General features: G+C 42.0%; 1 protein-coding gene across 2 annotated transcripts in view; it reads left to right on the top strand.

The window, feature by feature from the left end:
- AGPS (alkylglycerone phosphate synthase) overlaps window positions 1-23,741 on the top strand; it is a 166,302-nt gene that overhangs the window by 7,972 nt on the left and 134,589 nt on the right. For both annotated transcript variants that reach the window (XM_032768483.2, XM_032768484.2), the window contains one exon: window positions 2,943-3,078. In XM_032768483.2, the coding sequence (XP_032624374.1) occupies window positions 2,943-3,078 (136 nt within the window). The remainder of the gene's footprint in view (window positions 1-2,942; window positions 3,079-23,741) is intronic.

Here is a 23,741-nt window from a genome sequence, read left to right as displayed (position 1 = left end):
GCATGAAAAATTGCATAGGTGTTTTTCCCACATGATCCATCAAATAGAAAGTTGTACAAATAGTGAAAAGAAGCAAATATGAGCCGTTAGAGTTGGTATACATATTGTATCACAGTATAGAAATACTATGTAGAGTCTGGGAAACAGTTTGCTTGGAGAGTGTGGGGAAGATAAAAGGGGAAGCATACTTTCTGGACAGGCCAGATAAGGGAGCATTGAATATATATTTTAGTTTGCGTTTCTCGCTTAATTTATTTTTTCTTCCTCTCCTTGTCTTCACACCCTCAGTGCAGGCACCCTTTGGCCTTCACAACTTACAAGTAATGCAGCCATCCCAATCTCATTTTAGATTAACTCTCATATCACACTACACCATTCTCACTATACCATGGGAAACTATATTAGGATCTTTCTCAATGAAAGAAGCTGTATGAAGTGTGAGCTATAACTTTATTAAAATTATTGGTGTTATTGTCATTTGAGTAGACTAAATAGTCTGAGGCATTTGGACATGAAGTTCTACCAGTTTGCTTACTTGACCCTTAGCATTTTTCTGTTCTTCAAATTAAAACTTTTTAAAGAAAGTGTTTCTACCCGATACTTTTTCAATCCCAGAAATAATCCTTGAGGAACATTTAGCTTTTTTTGTGATAAAATAACATATCTCTACAGAGGCAGATACATACAGGGCATGAATATAAGACTTTTGGTCTCCACTTCTAGATATGAAATTTTATTGATGCACACAAATGTACATGCACTTTTTACCCCTCACATTTCAATGTGTCGCTATGCATGTAGCGAATACAGTTTGCATGTATAAATTCCATTACCTGCACATGCTGATATTCATTTTTGAGCTACACACTCAGTTCTTATACCACAGTGATGAGCTTCTAAAAACGTAGATCAGTAAATAGATGTTACTGCTAGAAAATTTGCAGCAGGTGTGTTTGTGTACTAACGAGCATGTGCACAGGAGCCATATAAGTTGATGCTCTATGGAAGAATCAAGCTCACTAAATGTATGATAGCATATGCAGGTTTTTTTTATCAAGTATTTATAAAAAATACATCAATTTACATTTTCGCCATTGTTTCCTTTTATTTATTCTCTATATTTTTGTTCTGGCATTAAATTGTAGAGTTTCAATTAAACTCCAACCATGTAGAGTTTCAATTGAAAAATGATATTTTTTTTCAGTTTGAGCAGCATTGTTTTAAATAAAATACTTTATTCTGTTGATTGGAATGTGTTTGCAGATATTGTCTCTGATTTTTTAAAGACAAGATCAGCAATTATAAAATGGAAACATTTATTTTGAGGTCTTTCTGGGTTGAAGTTATAGCATAAGAGGGCTTTGGAGAAACTCTGTTTTCTAAAGGGCCTGAGTAATGTTCACAATAATTACAACATAGAAACAATATTATTTGTGAAGGTAGAAACCACCAGTGCCACCTACTGCTTAGAACATACAACTAAAAAAGACTTGTGAGTTTGTATATTTTCAAATAAAAGAATAATAGAAGAAATTAATTTTGCTTAAAATTATTTCAAGCTACTGAAAGAAGCTTGAGATAGATTCTGAAATCCTTACTGGGATAAAACTCTGATTGAAATTAATGAGAGTCTTGCCTGAGAACTGACTGAGAAGTGACCTCCCAGTTTTGCCCTTGGTTAATTTGAGATCTGTGATTTTGTGTTGGAAGTGCTTACTGATGTTGTATTTTTAACAAACTGTTAACTTTCAAATTGATCACCATAACATCACTTGGAAAATATTGGTGGGGAGAAGGGGGTTCAATGTCAAAAGATTTATATAAACTCCACTATGAGGCAAAGTTCTAACTTTAATTGAGGGATCTGGACAAGACAGGGAGTTGGGAGAGTGAGGACAACCACACATATGATGCAAAAGCCACTCTGCTGTGTCAAGGCAGGATCTCACAGGTGTGGCAAATGAGCTGCTTACCACAATGTAGCTTGATGTGCTCCATATCTGACAGACCATGTCCTCGTGGGCAAGATGCAGTAGGTGCTTCCTTTTCTTAACCTCTTGAGAAAGACCCTATCCTACTATTAATGGGAGACCAAGCATATCCGTGTGATCTCTTTCTCCTCGTTTGTTAGCACAGGACAGGATTTCTCACAAAGTGTGGCACCATGATGGCAATAACTTTATAACACAAAAGAGGTAGGACTTTATTCACACCTATCAGTATGATGGTGTGCCATTCCTACTCTCCCACAGGAGCATGTAGGTGCTGCCATTCTCCATCAGGGGACAGCAGCTTTAAATTCTGCCCAGTCAGAAACAATGCATCTTTTGCAGGCCCTGGGCCCAATCCCTTCCTAGCTCGTTCCACCCACTTGGTAGCCCGGGGATCAGGACTGGGATTTTTTGGATTTGTGATCCTCAGGCTTTCTTTTTTACTTTAAACCTTAGATTTTAAAACCCCTTCAGAACAAGAATTGTCTTTCCTGAGACTAGCATATCTGAAATCACTAAAAGGATTTGTGAAGACAATTCAGTGCTTTGTGATAGAATTTTAGAAGCCACTAAAGGAACACTGCACTGTCCCCTTCTTTATTCACACTGAAAAATGACTGCTGCTATGGCCGTATCCATCGGCTGTGATGGTCCCTGGCACTAGCAAATTATTGTGCTCAGTGGACTAGTTTTTGTTTGAAAAGAATTTGGTTGTAATTCTTTTAAACTGCTGCTTCCATGCACAGTTTTTTGCCAGCAGGGGACATTATAGAAGAAAAATTCTGCTCCTATTGCCAAGGAGTTAACTTGATAACATTGTAATAAGTAAAAGGGTGTTTGTTTCTCTGTTATTGAGCTGTCCTTGACTTGCACAAAATCATGCTGAGTTTAAAAAAACAGTCTTGTCAAATTTGCTGTATTCACTTTCAACATTTTTGTATTTCTACACAGGCACAACATTTTTCCACACAGGCATACCAATTCTAATGGCAGTGCTGTGGCTAGGAACATTGCTACAATGCCCTCCAGATTCCCGAGGATTTGCAAAGCAACCAGCAGTCTCCACCCTAACTCCTATTGTCTTGAGGTGAGTGGTGTGTTTGTCAAGGTAGGAGAGGGGACCCAAGCCAGTAGAAGCTTCCCTGCCAGGACCTGCTCTCTCCACAGGAAGAAGTGAGCTGCCTGTTGTCTTTCTTCCCGTTATCTCTTCCAACATCTTGAAACTGCTGTTTTCAGGAGAAGGCGAAGCAGGCCACTGGCAGCATTCCCATCTCTGGAAGGAGGAGCAAGGCTCTCCCAACAACACTGTAGTCTAGAGATGGGGAGAAAGTTCCTGTTTGCCTTTTAGCTGCCAAGGAGCTCTGTTGCTCACAGTTATGCAGCAAGTATCTTTTGTTTTAATATACTTCAGATTAAGTAATTACAGCAATGCACAATGTACCCTAGAAAATTAGAAAGGTTGAAAATGTGGGGGTTTTTTTAATATGCACACACAAATCAAAATCAACAGGAAAATGAATAACCTATTTGGTGGTACAATGTACCAACAAAATAGTGTAATAAAAATGAAATTATTTAAAGTAATATTCCAATCATACAGTCATCATTGATTTAGTTTCCAATTATACAGAGGTAATTGTATTAAGGAGCTGCCTCATTCACTGCTTGCTGAGGAAATGCTTGAGTGTTTTAATGTCCTGGCTTCTGCAGGTAATAAATGATCTAATCTGCACTCCTTACCTGACTGGAATCCTAATTCTTGTTTTACTTCAGGTGACCTAGGGCATATATTAGACAGCATCAGTGTATCTGAGGATTTATGAACTGATTGTCTACACATAGAGCTCTATTCCTGAATAACTCTGTGTGTAACGGTATGGCTATACTACCTGCCGGGTCAGCGGGCGGTGATCCGTCCAGTGGGGGTCAATTTATCGTGTCTAGTCTAGTCTAGACACGATAAATTGACCCCTAAGTGCTCTCCCATCGACTACTGTACTCCACCGGGCCGAGAGGCACAGGCGGAATCGACGGGGGAACGTCAGCAGTCAATTCACTGCAGTGAAGACTGCGATGAGTAGATCTAAGTATGTCAACTTCAGCTACATTATTCATGTAGATGAAGTTGCATAACTTAGATCGATCCCCCTGCCCCCACACACAGTGTAGATTAGGGCTTAGACACTTATTCCAGAATAAATCAGGGCTGCCCAGAGGATTCAGGGGGCCTGAGGCAAAGCAATTTCAGGGGCCCCTTCCATAAAAAAAGGTTGCAATTCTATAGAATACTATATTCTTGTGGGGGCCCCTGCTGGGCCCGGGGCCTGGGGCAAATTGCCCCACTTGCCCCTCCTGCTCTGGGCAGCCCTGGAATAAGCATGCCTTGTTCCATCCTGTTTAGCTTAACCCACTTTGAAAGTGGATTAAGCTAAACAGAAACAAGACACTCTTGTTTTGGAATAAGAGTATCTAAACAGAGAGTTATTCAGAAATAGCGATTGTGCTTTATTTAAATTTACACTATACCTTAATCCACATTAATGTTAGTCTCTCTGGACTTTCTCTCTCCCTTTTGCTTATTGGCTGTTTCCCCGTCCCTAATGGTGCTCACAGTCTGCAATTTACTGACTATGTAGGAAACATCTTTAAAACATTTAGCCGTGTCTCCTAGACTAGTGCACTTCATGGCTCAAGGAGTTATATACCTGAAAGAAAAAATAGTATACAACTGTTTGGGGGCTACCACATGCCTGGTAGTCACAACTCCATGGTCAATATGGTATTGAGTTGCACTGCTGTCCTTTAGGAATTTAAATCCAATTGTAGCATAGGTGTCCTGACCCAAACTCTGTCTACCCTTCCCACTCCATTTGGGGTGATGAGTGCTCCCAGGACTCAGAGAGAGACTAGTTTCTGCATTAGCTCAGAGACTGCGATTATTCCTGGACTTTGCACGGAGTATATAAATGGTATTTGTGAGGAGGGTGGGGAGAGCAGGAACAATATGGTACTGTTGTCAAGGTAATTGTGACCTTTCATTCGCTGATATCAGGCACAAGACAAAGCATGTGCTGGAACACTTCTATTCAAGTATCAGAGGGTGCTGCAGGTGCTTAAATAAATGTGTGTAGGTGTGTCAGATTATCTACTATATACTCATCACCCCTCCCTAACTTCTTCCTAAACTTCCCTACCCCATATTCACACCAAATCATGAAAAGATTGCACAACAAGCAGGAAAGCCCACGCTGTTTCTTTTTTGACCTATTAGGAGAAAGAAGAGGATATGGCTGCCATAGGCACCAACTTCCTCTCTACCTGAGGGGTGCTTGACCCCCTCCCCCGTCCACCCCAGGCCCTGCCCTCAGTCTACCCCTTCCCCCAAACCACACCGCCTCTTCCCACCACATCTCTTCCCCAGCCTCTCCCCTGAGTACGTCCCATCCCCGCTCCTCCTCCTCCTTTCCAGCGCCTCCTGCATGCTGCAGAACAGCTCATCTGCAGCGGGTGGGAGGGGGAGAAGTTGATCAGCAGGGCTGCTGGCAGGGATGGAGGCACTGGGGAGATGGCTACTAAAATGACCAGCGGCTCTTCATTTATGAGAATTTCCTTCTGATGTCTTCGTGGTGTGGGAGTACAACATATGTCTATCCCTCCTCCTATGAGAGCTCACAGGCCTTGAACCCAGATCCAGGGGCCTCAGGTAGCACTTGGGCCATGACTGCCACCCTACAGCTCACCTGGGTAACATTTAGCTTTCAGAGGGCCCTGCCTCCAAAGCTTCCGACTGGGGGGAACCATACAGACTTCCATTGGCTAAGGAGTACTACATAAACCAGGAAGTAACAACGGGAAGTTGTCTGAGCAGCTAGAGGAATTCTTGGCTGACTGCTAGTATGGACCCCTCCTGTTTCCCTGACTCCTGAGACTTGCATCCATGCCTGCTTCTGGTGCCTGTCCTCCCATTCCAGACTCCTGTCTACTCCTAGTTCTTGCTGTCCTACCCTCCTCCAGGCTCCTGCTCCTTCACCTTACCCCTGACTTTGTCTCTGGCTCTGACCCCTGGCTAGTACTTGATGTTGTCCCTGGCTTGGCACCTGAGTCTTCTCCTGCTCCTTCTGCCTCTGACCTTCGACTTGGAACCTGATACTGTCTTTGGCCCAGGCCCCAGTCATTACACCTCCCTCCAATATATTTTAACTGTTCTGCTACCCAAGCATTGGTCAGCATGTTTAAAGTGTATTGCAACACCTGATTATTGATACCCCTGTATCCTGCACAGGGATACAGAGGTATCAATAATCAGTCAGAGATACAAATTCACTGTTAAGTCATCCAGGTCCATCCATCTCCGTGTCTGTGCTTTTCCCCTAATGTTTTGTCTAGTCTAGTTTTCTGTGTCTAAAGTGATGGGGTTTTATCTGCTTTCCTTGTTCCACAACCTATAAAGGATCTCACTTTCAGGAAATTTCTCTTGATATTCAATCTGAATTTTCCTTTTAATTTAACTTTTTAATTCTAAGTTACATACCCTAGTCCCATCCTAAATAATTCCACTTGATGCCTGGTTTACACACCCATGAAATATCTGTAGACTGTTATTGGCTTGGATCCTGCAAGTTCCTATGTAGTGCTCAGCTAGGAGCAAGGATATTTTGCTCAAACAGAAGCATGAGCACAGACTATGTTTTGGCACAAGAATAAGCAAAGGTGTCATCCTTTTCGGTGAGCAGACTGTAAGTCCCTTGAGTACCCACTCTCTTATTCTCAGAGCCTAGTTTAAGAAAGGGGAAAGATCTATATGAAAATGGGAAGCTCTGAGGAGATACAGCTCTAAGCATGATTCTAGGAATGCAAATGAGATACTTATCTATCCACTCATTTTTTTTTTTGCTTGATTGCTGCTTTTGGGTTGCTACTAGGCAGAAGTAATTTAGCAGTTGCTCAGCAGCGCTCTCTTCAAAGCAGGATTGGGTTGCCCCCTGCACTCCCTGGCTAACTCATGCCTTTGCTTTATGTTTATGCACACTCTACAATATTGAACCCATCATGTGTCCCCATAGTCATCTTTTAGACAAATTATATGTATTTAGCTTTTTAACATTTTTCTTATAAATCAATCCCTCCAGCCTGCTGATTACTTTTTTTGGCTCTTTGAATTTCCTTCCATTTGTCAATGTCCTTCTGAAAATATGGTGGCCACAGTTGAATCCTTAAATTCAGGGTCACAAAGAGAAGGATTTTGACCTTCCTACTCGATGCTGTGATACCTTTCTATATACAGAGCTAAACTGCATTGGCCTTTTTTTCCAGCCATGTCATACTGCGAACTCATGTCTAGCCTGCTAGGTCTCTTTTAGCATTACTGCTTTCCAGGTTACTCCCTTGCATTGACTAACTTCTTTGGATTATTAGTCTTTAGATTTATCAATGTGCATAATTCCATATTAACTCTCATTTTGTTATTTTCTGTATATTTTTAGTAATCTCTTTAAATCCCATTTATAATGTCTCTGTCTTCAGTGGCATTTGCAGCTCTTTTCAATTTACTATTATCTATAAAGGTCAGTGACCTGATGCAATTTACTTCCCCTTCCAGATTATTGATGAAGATGTTAACAAACAAACAGACCCGTCGTCAAATCCTGCAGTACTCTATTAAATACTTCTCCTAACTCAGTACATTTGTTTATAGTCTTTCAGCCAGTTTTCAATTTATATTACGGTCTTGTAATGAACCTGCTAGTTCATTACTGGGTACCTCTCCTCCATGCTGGCAGAGCTAGGGATCTAGCCATTAGATGGCACTATGTTACTCAGTTCAATATATTGCCTGTAGAGAGTATAGGAAAAGGAAGTAGCAGCCTCCTGAGCTCAAAGGGGCCAGTCAGAGAGGAAGAGGGCATGTCTACACTTACCAGGGATTGATGCTGTGGCAATGGATGCACTGGGGATAGATTTAGCAGGTCTACTGAAGTCTAGTTGATGGAAGAGCATCTCCCGTCGACCCAGTGCAGTGTAGACGTTACAATAAGTCGACCTAAGGTACGTCGACTCCAGCTATGTTATTTACATAGTTGGAGTTATTTAACTTAGGTCAACTTACCCCCCTAGTGTAGACAAGGCCAGAGAGAGAGCGAGGCCATATGTAAACTGGAGCAGCAGTCTGGGAGTTGAGAGTGTAAGGAAGGCTGGGTTGCAGGCAGCGAAACAGTTTGCTGGCAGAGCACTATTAGTAGCAGTAGGAGGATACTTGGATACATGACACAATTTCATGTGTGGTTTGCCGGACTCACTGGTTACTTCTATACCCAATTATTGGGCTGTGCCAAGGGCTGGGTGAGCTACCACTGGGTTGATTAAAGTGTCTACAGCAGAGATAGGCAACCTATGGCACGTGTGCTGAAGGCGGCACGCAAGCTGATTTTCAGTGGCACTCACACTGCTCGGGTCCTGGCTACTGGTCCAGGAGGCTCTGCATTTTAATTTAATTTTAAATGAAGCTTCTTAAACATTTTAAAAACCTTGTTTATTTACATACAACAATAGTTTAGTTATATATTATAGACTTTTAGAAAGAGGTGGTCTAAAAATGTTAAAATGTATTACTGGCATGTGAAACCTTAAATCAGAGTGAATAAATGAAGACTCGGCACACCACTTCTGAAAGGTTGCCGACCCCTGGTCTATAGTAATTGTTCCATTTATCTCTGGTAACTCCAGTAAAATAATCCTGTTACTTCCCCAGACTCTGACCAATGTTAATGTTGAGCCACCGGCTAGAGCTTAGTGCTTGATGTACCTACAATGTTTGCCTCTGGGACATGGAGCACACTGCCAGACATTTAGGGGCCTGGTGTACCACAGTAACACCCTGCAGTGAGGGCAGCCATAGTATTCCCATAAATACTATGGGAATAGTATGAATCCTTTTCAAAATAGTATGAATCCTTTTCAGAATCCTAGTGTATTACATCTACAGCCTTCCCTTCATCTATGACATTTATAAATCTGTCAAAAAAGAGCAATCAAGTTTGTGTGACAAGATTTATTCTTCATAAATTCATAGTGCTTATTGCTCATGGGTCCACTATCATCAAGGTGTTGAGTGATTATCTCTCAATGTTAGCTGTATTATTTTACCAGGAATAGAAGTTAAACTTCTTATGACCCTAATGGCCAGCATCATTCTTTTTGCTTTCTTTTGAAAACTGATATTACATTTACTAAGTAAATATGCCCTGGTTTACTAATGTGACTACTTTTGTTGTATTTTCTTGGGTTACAAACTGCCTGTCAGTGATGGAAGTTGAAGATATATAGCTTGACAAAAACAGGCTCATGGGAATGTGAAGTGGTAATTGTTTTCCTGATGTTGTACTCTATTGAATTGGACATTAGTGAACATACTGTGAATTGAACAAGCAGGCTTATAGCAGGCTGGCTGCTGAGAACAGAGACATTTGGAAGCCCTGCAACTAAACAAATAAGTATCTCTAAGCAGTTTACTGTGCACACTTAAAATGACTAATCTCTATTGAAAATCTGAACTGTTTCCTTCAGTTAAAATAGCAGTTTTTACACTACAAACTTAGATAAATGGTTGTCTATCATTTCAACAAATTCTGTTCCTGGGACTCTGCCTTAGTTTCCTGGAAAATGCAAAGTTGTTTAAAGTTCAGGAGGATTTATGATAGAATAGAAAAGAGTAAATTTAACTAAAGTCATCATGATGAAAGGGGAAAGAGTTGCAGTAATAGAGAATAGGGTCCAGTAAATAAATATGAGTAAATCACAAAAAACAATTAAATAAATCCTATTTCTAATATGAACTGCCATACCAGATCGACCAGTGATCTGACAGTAGCCATTACCAGATACTTCAGAGGAAATTGCCAAAAACCCCATAATGAACAATTATGTAATAACCTGCCTGTAGGGGAAGTTACTTCCTAATTTCAGGTTGGTGGTTGATTTATGCCCTGAATTGTGAAGGTTTTTATCCCTTATGAAATTTTATGTGGACTAAACTAATTGGGGATCTTCTCATTATTCATATAAATGCACAACTTCTTAAAAATCTTACTAAGGACTTGAGCTCTGTGATACCCTGTGGCAATGAGTTTCACTGATTAATTGTGTATTGCTTTTTCTTAGTTTTAAATTTGTTGCCTTTTAATTTCTCAGATGTCTCCTCTTTATTATAAACATCAACTTTTAGGAGTCCCTTGCTGCATCCCACTTCACATTTTTTTGTGGGGACTATCAGCTGTAACAGCTGCTCTCAGCATCTTCTGTTCCCACTAGTTACTCTCTGACCTGAGCAACCCCGGTGGGCCTTATTTAGGTCTCCCTAATCAAGAAGTTGGTTGAAGGTTGCAGATCCCTTCCATCTGCTACAGCCCAATCTCCATCAGACTGATAATCCACACGAATGAACAGAAAGGATCCAGTCCTTACATATATGGTGGGCAGGGCCGGTGTAACCACTAGACAAACTAGGTGGCCGCCTAGGGAGCCAAGATTTGGGGGCACCAAAATGCAGTACCCCCAAATTTTTTTTTACACTACAGTGGAGTCACATCTTACGCAGGGGTTAGGTTCTAAGGTCAGCGTGTAAGAGGAAAATCATGTATAGTGAAAATTACCATAAAGTACAGTACACACAGTATACATTAGAACAGGGGTCCTCAACCTACTGCACGCATGCCAAAAGTGACATGTGAGTCAATTTATTTTTTTTAATGGCAGGCTGGAGGTCCCAGCCACCACTGAGCCTGCTGCCGGCCTGGGGTTCCATTCACTCAGCCGGCAGCAGGCTGAGCGGGGCCGGCAGGGGCAGCTCTAGGCACCAGCAAAGCAAGCACGTGCTTGGGGCAGCCCATGTGCAGGGGCGGCAGGGATCCAGCATGGGAGCTGAGAACCAACAGGGGGCCCTGGGAGCTGTAGTTCCTTGGTTACGTCCCTGCCTATAGAGCCAGCCCTGGAGCAGGGAAAAAAATACATTTCCCAGCATTCCCTTGGCCACCTCCAGCAGGAGAGGGAGGGAGTGAGGTAGCTGAGACCTCATCCTGCAGCCTGCTGTGAATGGAGAGCTGCACTGTGAAGGTTAGGGATACCATATTTTAACATTCAAAAAATGGGACACTCCATGAGGAGGGAGGGTAGCCCCACCCTGCCACCATCCACTCCCTCTCACTGCCCGGCACAGAAACCCCAACCCATCCAACCCCCCTGCTCCCTGTCCCCTGATCACCCCCTCTCGGGACCTCTGCCCCTAACTGCCCCTTGGGACTCCACCCCCTATGTAAGCACCCTTCTCCTTGTCCCCAGCTGCCCCCTCCTGACATCTCCCAACTTCCTCCCTAGGACCCGACCCCTTACCTGTCCCCTGACAAATCCCTGGGACTCCCATTCCTATCCAGCTGCTACCTGTCCCCTGACTGCCTCCCCGAACCCCTGACCCATCTTACCCCCCTTCTCCCTGCCCCTGACTGCCTCCCTGAATCTCCACCCCATCCAACCCCCCCGCGCTCCTTCCCTTTGACGGCCCCCCAAACCCCTACCTCTCCCGCAACCCAGCCCCCTAACTGTCCACTCAGACCAGCAATGTCCTGGCTCCATTGCAGTGCCCAGACCGCTCCTGCATAATGCTAGTGGCTTGTGCTCCCCACCGGAGCCACAGCCGCCTCTCTCCCCAAACGCTGCCTGGCGTGGTGTCTGAGGCTGCAGGGAGGGGTCATGGCTGCTGGAGGCCCCCCTGATGCGAGCGCTCGTCTGGCTTGGCCATCGTATTTTGAGGCCTGCAGGAGAGGAGAGGAAAGGAGGGAGAGCAGGGGAGGGGCTCTGGCGGCTGGAGGCCATGAGAGGTCAATTCGGCCGAGCCACCCTGTCAGCAGTGCCGCGCCCTCGCATTGGAAGAGAAATCCCGACCTTTTGAGAGTTTTACAAAATCCTCCCGGATGGCTATTTAAAACTCCAAAGCTGACTTGTCCATGAAAATACGGACGTAGGATACCCTGAGTGAGAATGTCCTAAAGGAGTTAGGCTTTGGCCAGATATCCCCTTCAGAAGACTTCCCCAGACTGGATTAGAAGATACTGTGTGGACCTCACCCTTGCAGCCTCCAAAGAAGGAATGGGTGGACTAAAGGACAGTGCCCTCTCTATCTGAGTCTAGTAACGGAGTACGTGGATCCACCAGAAGTTAAAATGAAATAGGGGAAGGAGAGGCTCCTACAAGGACTGGGCAGCTTTAGGTACAGTAACCAGCACGTAGAGGACTCCACCTCTGAGCCATGGAAGCAGAAATTGACTTTTCCCTTTCCAGATTAGGTAATATTCAGAGGGAATCTAGCACCCGCCTTCCAGATTTGACACTCAAAATTCAGGATGCTCAAGCTCAGTTGGCAGCTGTTACTGTCCATTTCTCAAAACAAATATAACTGGATCCACTAAGTACTTGCTGTAGAAAAAGTAGGATAAAATTGAGCAAGAAATGCTTCCCAGGGTTATTAGAACTGGAATTGCTATTTTCAACAGCCATGCTTTTTTTGTTAAAGGAAGAATAGTTGATATTGCATCGGCTAAATTCCCAAGAAAGAAAGAAGTAGAAGAACAAAAGAATAATAAAGGCACCTCAACTTTTCCTCATTTATGTAGGACAGTCTTATAATGTGCATCCAGATATCCTCCAATCACACAAGCTGAAAATTGTTCCACTTTACTGCAGTTCTATAACCATATGGGAACCAATCCTGTCTGTTCTGTGCACATCTAAAATTCCTGCTGAATGACCTGCCCTGGGAGCAAGTTACCAGTGACCCAGGGCTGCGGAGGAAGGGTGGGGGAGAGTCCAGGGCTGGGGCGGCAGGAGGTGTGTGTGTGGGGCAATGGTGGGGGGTAAAGAGGGAGCCCAGATCTGGGGTGGCAGGGGGTGTGAGTTATGGGGGAGAGCCCAGGGCTGGGGCAGCAGGGGGGTGCGTCAAGAAGCCCAGGTCTGGGACGGGGGGCAGCCAAAATTTTTTTTGCTTGGGGTGGCAAAAAACCTAGAACCGGCCCTGGGGGCCGGCAGCGGGCTGAGTGGGGCCTACATCCGGTTCCCCAGCTGGTAGAAGCTGGAGGATGGAACTCCAGACTTTTGAAAGTTTAGAATAAGTGATGCTCCCAGGGGAGGGATGGGGGGGCATGCAAGGTGGAAGTTTCGCCTACGGCGCAAAAATATCCTCGCACTGGCCCTGATGGTGGGAGAAGTGTTTAGTTGAATGTGTGGGCAATTGCTTTTGATTGTGGAGACTGAGGAAATCCATTTTGATTTGTTTAGGAGTGAGGGAAGCTGATTTGTGAAAAAATTTGATTGGGGACAGGAGTTGATTTTGATTATGGAGATATCAGTTATAAATGTGCTGACGTGGATAGGTGGGTTAGAATTAATTTTGAACAGGGCGGTAAGAAGGACTGATTTTGCCTAAGGAGAGGGCTTAATTGTACATGTCAACTACTATTGACTTTGAGTGGTCATGTGATTTTGAGTGGAAGGGGAAGAAGAAAAGGATGAAAGCATGGACAGATGGGATTAAAAAAACACATAAGAGTAGTAAGAAGGGATAATGATTTTTTTCCCAAATGATGAAAGTCACTCCATTCTCTAATATTTATTGACATTAACAGCAGTCATACAAAGTTGAGAGGTTAAGTTTGATTGAAAGCCTGTAAGAGAAGGTGGCTCATGAGAATGGCCTCACTACTAACAGATAGTCAACTTTATGAAAATGTTTAGGAAGCCTTGAATTAATGAATCCTCACAACACATCTGTGATGAAAGTATGTATTTTCTAGCTGGGGAAGCTGAGGCAGAGAGGTATAATTCAATATGTAAGGTCCCCAGTTTGAGATTCAAATCTGGATCTGAATTTCCCCAATTCAGAATGCTAGATCTGGAACTTTGGTTCGACTCATTCTAGCCAGGGCCAGCTCCATGGTTTTTGCCGCCCCAAGCGACGGGAAAAAAAAAAGTCACGATCGGCAGCAGCACCACCGCACTGCTTTCTTCTTTGGAGGCAATTTGGCGACAGATCCTTCCCTCCAAGAGGGACCGAGGGACCTGCCGCTAAAGAGCCCGACGTGCTGCCCCTTCCCCTTGGCCACCCCAAGCACCTGCTTGCTGAGCTGGTGCCTGGAGCCGGCCCTGATTCTAGTGACCAGCTGTGAAGTTCCAATTAGGATCCTAATTCCTCCAGAGTTCAAGATGGTTTAGATCTAGGGTTTCATCTATGGTTTGTATTTAATATAAATTATTGCAATAGAACCACAACATGTCCAATCTATCCTCCACATTAGACAGCTGGGTAGCACATGCATAATTCTGTACATACAGCACTTTTCGTAATCTACTATGACAAATAGAACAAATGACAAACAAGTCATTTTGTTTTAGCCCTAAATCCAGAGCCCACCCACCCCCAGCTCATCTTAAATTAGGGTGACCAGATGTTCTGATTTTATAGGGACAATCCTGATATTTGGGGCTTTGTCTTATATAGGTGCCTATTGCCCCCCACACCCATCCTGATTTTTCACCCTTGCTATCTGGTCACCGTAGCTTAAATATCAGGCACTACCAAAAATATTTGAGTTAATTGGTATGAATCAATTCCAAATACAATCACTGTGCAAATTCAAAAGGAAGAGAAAACCTGGAGCAGAACCTGTGATTTATGCACTGGAACATAAGGCTAGTACCAAGCAGCAATCAGAGTAACAGTAGAACAGTGATATCATGGAAAAAACCACAATTTTTCATCGGAGTGACAATGGTTCAGGGATTGGGAACAAGGACTGTATTTTGACACAAGGCTAATGACAGCAAGAAAGGAAGATTCGGAGACCAACATGTATGCTTTCACCTACCATCTAAAAGCCCTCTCAAGGTTTCGGTGAAATGCTTACATTTGATCTTTGAGATTCTAAGCTTTCCAGTGCAGTAGAAAAGGAAGCATATCGTTAGTCCTTCTAGAGAAAAGAACAAATAATTTTATTTCCTCTCACTGATGAGACTGTTATAAAATATAATAATGTGATTTAAAACACCTATGTACAGTATGAGCTATATTCAGAAATGGTGAACCCCTTGCATTGAATCTGGAGCTTTTGAGACAGTGTTAGAATAAACATTGTTGGCATAACACCAAGTCAGTATTGATTGGTCTGCTAGTAGTGTGGGTTTAGATGGAAGGTACTGAGTGGATTGCCTAAACACTACCTAGGGAAAAAGCAGAGCTGATTAGAATTGTTTCAGCATTCAAAATCCTCAATGGCTAGTCATTAGCCAGGGTGCTTCTATACGCTGTCATACTCTTACTTTTCTGAGGGCTTACATTAATATATAATAATATCTTTCAAAAAAGGCTGTGTTTGTACAACCATGTCTTAGTTCAGTAAGACATCCAGGATAAAATTCAACCGAGTGTGAGCAAGCACAATTCCCACTGTAGTCCATGAGAGTTGTCTAGTTGTGCCTGCACTGAACTTGGCTCAGAAAAGGGGCATTGGGAGTAATTTTAAAACAGGGTTGCTATCACAATTATAGCCATGGGATACATGTACCTAAAAAGACTTCAACTGTGTGTTCTCTGAAGAAATACATAAAAAGGTCTGATTCCTAATCTCAGTTCAAGTGATTTGCTCCTCGGTCAGCAATCCATCCTCAGATTTGATGGTTCTTGGGGGATTTTTTTTTTTTTGCTCCAAGTTGCTATGCCAAATAGTTGTCCACTTTATTTTTTCATTAAAAGGCTGTTGGGGTGGCTTCTGAGACCTTGTCCACTCAGTAGCCTCTGAGGTCTTTTCCATTTGGCTCCCAAGAACTTGGCTCAACTTCGAACTTGTCACTGAGGTTTCTTTATTGGCATAGAGTCAAACTATACTTGAGTTGATCAGGCTCAAGTATAGGGAGTGGGTCCAGGGCATACCACACATCCAAAGTTACACAGCAAACCTCTTCCTTTATATACATTTACACATTACATTGCATTTCCTATACATCGTATCACAAGTATTGGGATTGACTTGGTCACTTTTGGTAAGAACCAATCCCTATGGAGCATGCTCTGTCCATGCACTATCCATGCATGACTTACTCATTACTTTGTCTTACATTCCAGGCTTATCTTATCCATTGTTATCTTATCCGTTGTAAAGGGGGAACAGCCCTCTTATTATTATTGTTGATGAGTACCATAAGGGGCTGCTTATCTCTCTAGAGTGCTGTTATGTGTCATAAAGGTTTGAATTAAAGCTTTACCTAATACTTGTTCATGCAGTATTAATCTATTGGCAAACTACACTGATTTCCGCTGATGACAAGCATTTCTTGATTTATTCCAATATAATTGTTGCATGTTCAGATAAAAATATGGCTGAATAAATACTTTCTGCTGTGTATGGGTAAGAAGAATACATAGAAATCTGACTTTACCACAGTACATGTATAAAACCAAAGCAATCTCTGAACCATTAGTGATTATCTGCAAGAACTGATAGAGAATGGGTAAAGTCCCATGGGACTGGAGAAGAAATAGTACCTATTTTCAACAAGGGGAAAAAAGGAGGACCTTGGGAATTATAGACCAATCAGCTAAACGTCAACAGAAAGTTACTGGAACAAATTATTAAACAATCAGTTTGTTCAAACCTAGAGGATAATAAGGTGGTAAGTAACAGCCAACATAGATTTGTCAAGAACTAGGGTTGTCAAGCGATTAAAAATATTAACCATGATTAATCGTGTGATTAATTGTGCTGTTAAACAGCAATAGAATACCATTTATTTAAATATTTTGGATGTTTTCTACATTTTCAAATATATTGATTTTAATTATAACACAGAATACAAAGAAGTGTACAGTGCTCACTATATTTATTTTTGTTATAAATATTTGCACTGTAAAAAAAATAGCATTTTCAGTTCCCCCATTAGAAGTACTATAGTGCAATCTCTCTATCATGAAAGTTGAACTTACAAATGGAGGATTCTCTGCACCTTGAGGTCTTCAAATCACAATTTGAGGACTTCAATAACTCAGACATAGGTTAGGGGTTTGTTACAGGAGTGGGTTAGATTCTGTGGCCTGCGTTGTGCAGGAGATCAGACTAGATGATCATAATGGTCCCTTCTGACCTTAAAGTCTATGAGTCTATGTAGAATTATGTACAAAAATACTTGCATTCAAAAACAAAAAAATGTAAAACTGTAGTGCCTACAAGTCCACTCAGTCCTACTTCTTGTTCAGCCAATCACTCAGAGAAACAAGTGTCTTCACATTTGTGGGAGATATTGCCTGCTTCTTGTTGACAGTGTCACCTGAAAGTCAGAACAGGCTTTTCCATAGCACTGTTGTATCCAGCATTGCAAGATATTTATGTGCCAGATGCAATAAAGATTCATATGTCCCTTCATGCTTCAACCTCCAGTCCAGAGGACGCGTGTCCATGCTGACGACAGGTTCTGCTCAATAATAATCCAAAGCAGTACGGACATCTGAGGAAAGGTTGAAAGTTCTGGGTATGTTTAGTCTAAAATAGAAGACTGAAGAGGGACATCAGAGTCTTCAAATATATGAAAAGTAGTTTTAAAGGGGATGGTGATCAATTATTCTCCATGTCCACAAAGAGTAGGACAAGCAGTAATTGGCTTAGTTTGCAACAAGCTAGAACATAGTTCTAGCACAACAATGAAAGAACAGAGACTTTGCACTAAAACCTCTCTTCTGTGGTGTTTACAATCTAAACTGGATTGAAAATACAACAAAAACAATAGCACATCTTGGTGGAGAGAGCAATAAGGACTGGGCTGGATTGCTCTTCCTGTGAGAATGTATGAATGTATTGATCTGCATGGAGAGCAGATCAATAGAAGCTGTTTAGTTTTGCAGATTTCTTGTAACTCTTTATTTTATTAATTTCACTTTCTTTCTTTGGGGGGTTATTATAGAAAAGCTGTGGTAGAAGTGTTGTGGGAGGGATTTGAATAGATATGACCAAGTGGTCGAAAAATAGCAGAAGACTTCTTCCATGCTGCCCTTTGATGCCTAGAACAGGCCAAAATGGGAGAGGGAGAAGGGTCCCAAAGGAAACAGGTAGAGGAGGAAGCTTGGTAGAAGATAAGGGAGCCATAGAGAAAGGGCAGGAGGCAGTGTAAGCATGTATTCATGTAACAAATGCTGAGGTAGGAGGAGAGGGTTATAGAAAGCAACTAACAGGAGGCTGAGGATGGAAGCAGGCCGTCTCTCGCTTCCTCATACATCCAAATCTGGCTTGTTGCTTTATCTGTCACAACCCCATAATTCTATCCCCTTGGTATTTCTTAGCTCACAGCAATTTCCGAGTGCGTAAGTTAGACCATCATATGTCACCCCTGAATTTCACCCTTTATGACTAAAATACATAATAAATATAGTGTATGTTATGTTCATACAGTTTATATAACTTTTCCTGAATTGTCTAATGGTAGTATTCTAAAGGGTCTTTGTCCAGGAAATAAGAACTATTGTATAGAACTATAATTCCAGATTCATGTGCGAAATGGATTGAAGTAGGTTTTATTTTAAGTTTGTTCCCCCAAATGCACCAAGAGATCTTGTATACAGAACAGCAAAATATTTGTCTTCAGAAGGTACGACACGTATTATCTTTTGGTTTAGTAGAGAGCAAAAGTGTTGCAAGCACTCTTTGCACAAAACATTGCAATTAGTGTTTATATAATGCAAAAAGCTTGTTTAAAGGGGCACTGTCAGCTTGAAATCTGGGCAGTTTCAAAGAAGTGTTTAAATGCTCCTTCACTGACTATTCCTGGCTTTAAGCTCCCCTGCCAGTTTTTGTAGTTTTGCAATCACATTTCCCTTTTTTAACATTCTTTCCTGTGTTGTCATATGAAAGGCCCATCCACGCCGGAAAAGCTGACTGATTACATTTGGGAAACAGTAAAATTATTACACAAAAATTGCTGTCTAGTGCACCAAAGAAAGACATTGAAAGAGCAGAAAACTGTTTTTCTCTGATCTCCTTAGTAATCCCAGGGTGATACTTGTAACTAAGATAGGAAAGAAATTCAGACAAATGTGATTTCTACTTTGACTGTATCCCTTTGTAGCTGTTTGATTGACGTGCCCTATCTCAGTGTTCCCTTTAAATAAAGGGTGGGCCCGCTGATCCAGAGGGGTGGGCTGTAGGGATAAAATCCTAGTTCCAGACCAGATGTTCAGACTCCCATCTGGAAGTCCCTTCCTGAGTTGAAGGAAACCCCAGGCAACTGAAACAAATGCAGGAGAACCTAGCTAGGTAGGGTAACTAGATGTCCCGATTTTATAAGGACAGTCCTGATATTCAGGTCTTTTTCTTATATAGAAACTATTCCCCCCCCTCACACCGCATCCCAATTTTTCACACTTGCTATCTGGTCACCCTATAGCTAGACCTTCTAGAGCCCATAGAAGCAAAAAGCAATTTTATGAGAAAAAGCTAAGACGGAGTAGTGGACAGTGAAATCTCTAGTTTTGTGCTTTGAGATTATTGAATTTCATGAAGGCAAAATGGCCAGAAACCCTACTAGTTTGTTCTAACTGCTGCAGAAAACCTAGAAATAAGCCCCAAATTCCTAAGGATTCTCACTACTTGAGACTCCTGCTAAATTCCCACCCAACTGCATGGACCTTGACCCTGACACAATGGGACTGGGACTTAGAGCTGTAACTTCAAGACAGTTGCTGATTCTTGCCCCTTTTTCATAGAATGTAATATTTTGAGATGTTTTATTGTTACGGAGTTCAAAATTTTAAGTTTGTTCGTTACAGCCCAGTATCCTTTCTCATTTCTTGGGAGGGAGGCAAGACTTATCTGTAGGACACACACTACAGTTACCAGTGGCCTTGTTTGTATTTACTACTTAAAGAGAGTTGTCCCTAAGGGAGGGAGATCCTTCCCTGAGCACAAAAAAACCGTAGGCTTTGAATTTTAAATTACTAGAGGTTTTTGAACAAAGCTGTCTTTCAGCATCCCCAGCTGCAGAGCTATAAGCTGTTAACTAAGAATCCTTTGCTTGGGTTTTATTTTCTGTTACCAGGAGCAGTCGGCCATCTGCTTGGGAAAGGAAGAGCTATGCTTTGCTGCTTTTGGAAGCCAGGGTCACAAATACAGCACTGCAGTTCTTAGCAGGTGATGTGTTCATATGGTTTCATATCACAAAACTTGTCTGTGACTTCTCACATTTTTCCAAGTTGCTATCCAGTCTTGTTTAGCTTGCAAGATCTCACAGGAGTGAGAGTGTGACTTAAACTATGTATCTTTAAAGATACTGTCTATGGAGGTTCTCACCATTTCCTCACTAACATTGTGGCAGATGAACAGATCAGTCTCAAACTCTGGGGTGCATCCTCAGCTCATGCTACCACATGAGACATTTGAACCACTAGAGACCACCAGAGCCTGCTGTGCACTCCCCTTCAGAGGTATACTAAATGAGGATGCTTGGCATCTCCTCAGCATCTTGGAGCTTGCTGGTCTTCCTTGGTATTAGAGTATTTGTTGGGGGGCGCGAGGGGGAGAAGAAGGAGTAGTTGTCAGCCTCCTCAATGCATAGGCATCTGCAGGAAAATGTCCTCTGTACTCCACTGTCTCCTGAAGAGTACAGTGCTGGAGCTGAAGTTGGTGCTAGAAAAGGCATTGATCCTAGAGAAAAATACCTAGATCATTTGTAGAGGAAGGGGTGATGCCTCAGGAGCCTTACCTGGGTAGATGCCTCATTTGGAGGTGACTCTTCACAAGTCAGCATTCCATGTACCTAGAAGACCACTGGGCTTCGCTACAGCTGACCCATATGAAAGTCTTGCCCTATCCCACAAAGCTTGGAGCCTCTCCGCACTCAGTATACAAAACAGGACTGAGTGAAAGTTGGGACTCAACAGAAAAAAGCAAGTCTAGCCCCTCATAGGTTACTACAGTTGGAGCTAAAGTTGTGGTGATTAGAATGGTTGGAGAGATTCTTCACAGCCTGCAGTCAACAAGTAACATCCTGCAGTGTAAGAACCTGAGTTTAGAGCATGCACGGTAAGGAACAGGCCTCAAGCCTACCTACAGGTTCTTAAGAATTTCTACATTACTAATGTGAGAGGCACTAGACCAGGGGTTAGCAACCTTTCAGAAGTGGTGTACCGAGTCTTCATTTATTCACTCTAATTTAAGGTCTTGCATGCCAGTAATACATTTTAACATTTTTAGAAGGTCTCTTTCTATAAGTCTATAATATATAATTAAACTATTGTTGTATGTAAAGTAAATAAGGTTTTTAAAATGTTTAAGAAGCTTCATTTAAAATTAAATTAAAATGCAGAGTCCCCCGGACCGGTGGCCAGGATCCGGGCAGTGTGAATGCCATTGAAAATCAGCTCATGTGCCACCTTTGGCACACGTGCCATAGGTTGCCTACCCCTAGGCTGGAGCATGTTCAATTAAATTTCACTTTACTTTTGTGGCAAGGAGTTGGGGTTGGCCAAATCTTTGGATTTTAGCAAGCAATTGCCCCAGCTTAGTCTGATTTAGTAATCTGCATATTTGCATATATAATCTGGAATATTGAGTTTGTCAGCTTTCATACTCTCCCAAATCCATGCATTTTAGTAAGTTCGTGGTCTAATACAATCTTGTGTGATAGGCAGAGGTATATCTGGCTATAGTACTTGTTATACAGCACTGTAAATGTGCACGACATTTTATCATACAGATAAAAATAGAGATGAAGATTTTTTTAAATGACTAGAAATTTTTGGGTGCCCAAAACAATACACCATAAAGGGGCCTGATTTTCAGGGAGTGAGTGCTCAGCACTTTCTGAAAATCAGGTCCTTTTAAGATCTCTCAAGTTAAGCACCCAAAAACTGGGGCACCCAATATCACTTTAAACAAAATCTTTTCTTGGTTGCCTGCCCAGAAGAGTTTAGTTTATTCATATAGCTGTGTGGCTCTTTAAAATGATTAAAATAAGATCAACACATCCCACATCTTTTCAGTGCTCTCTCTTGCCTCATTAGTACAGTATCACAAATTATTTCTCTTTAAAATCATCATGGTAATAAAATGGTTAATCGGTCTTATCATGCTTGAAAAAACAAAACCTATTTGAAATGAGAGCAGATCATTGTACAAAGCCCTGGATACCTGCACTGTTAAAGATGGAACAACATAAGGTCTGCCTCTAAAAGTGCTATCAGTCTGTTTGTACTAAAATGTCCAGTAGAGGTACTATCATTCGGTCAGTCTGGACAATCTTTCTGCTTCATTTCTTTATGCTCTAATTCTTTGTCCACTAGCAAATTATCTCTGCTTCACTTTACCTCCTGCCAGGAGGTAGTACTGTTATCTTTAGTAGCTATCTTTAATGCTAATCTATAGATTTGGCCAGCAGAGAGTCCTCAAATACCAGTGGAGCCAGTATTCTTTTTCTGGAGACTTTAGTATGCTTGCCCCATGATGCAGTTGGTCTCCAGTGACCTTGGGAGTGATTGCCACAAGGTTCCTATCAAACAGGGTGGCCAACATGAGCCTGAGAGGGAGCCAGAATTTACCAGTGTACATTGCCAAAGAGCCACAGTAATATGTGATGATATGCGCACAAACATAATCATTATATAAGTTGATAATGTATATTCATTATACATTTATAATGTATAGTTAACCATAATAACAACTTAATCTTTTCCTTAGTAGGACTTCTGGCAATCTTTGCTTTCAACAATTCCCTTGAAGTTTGGTTTGTGTTCAGTTGTGCTCACATGCAGCAGTTCCCTTTAGTGGCTGTCTGTCAAAATGGATAGTTGCTTGGATTTTATGTATGAGTGTGGAGAAAACAGACTCACAAAGATAGGTCAAGGAAAACATCGAGATTAATTTTAGGGCTGCACCTCTGATGTTGGGGTATTTATCCTTTGTTACAGAATTCCAGGAAGTAAGGATCTTCTCTGTCTTCTGAACAGATTTCAATCTGTCATCTTCAAAAAGTTCTATTATTTCCATCTGGGATGTTGCTTCATCAGTGACTAAAGGGGGCTTCAGACAATCGGCTTCAGCACTAAAAGGGTCAATCAGAAATCTGATTTGAGGTCTTTTCTGCTGTAAATCTTGGAATCTTTCCTCAAAACTGTCCTTAAGATCTTTAATCACGCTTGCATACCTAGTTGTGCTTTGTTTTAGGGGTTCTGCTGTATCTTCTTTTGATCTGGCTTGAAGTTGTGATATTGAGGGAAAGTGTGTCAGTTCTCCCTCAAGCATTTGTCTGTGAAACAACTGCAGTTTGTTCCTGAACGCAGTATGCCTTGCACTAGATCAGACAGCAACCAGAATTTTCCTTGTAAATCCACATTTAGTTTATCCAAATGTAGCAGCATGTCTGCAAGAAATGCCAACTCTAGAACTCATCCAGGATCTGTAAGTTTGGGGTGTATTCTGTACTTCTCCTTCATAAACAATTTTACTGGTTCCAGGAGCTCAAAAAAATGGGAAATAACTTTACCTCTTGAGAGCCATTGAACTGCACAGTGAAATGGCAAATCATCAGGGGAGTCATCTTCATCCAATTCTTCAATTAGATTTTGAAATTGTCTGTGATTGAGTGCTGTCATAAACAGATAGTTAAGGGTTAATGCCTCTTTTACCTGTAAAGGATTAAGAAGCTCAGTAAACCTGGCTGACACCTGACCAGAGG

The sequence above is a fragment of the Chelonoidis abingdonii genome, chromosome 10, assembly GCF_003597395.2.
Source record: "Chelonoidis abingdonii isolate Lonesome George chromosome 10, CheloAbing_2.0, whole genome shotgun sequence".
Taxonomy (NCBI): Eukaryota; Metazoa; Chordata; order Testudines; family Testudinidae; genus Chelonoidis; species Chelonoidis abingdonii.
This window is presented reverse-complemented; position numbering and strand designations above follow the sequence as displayed.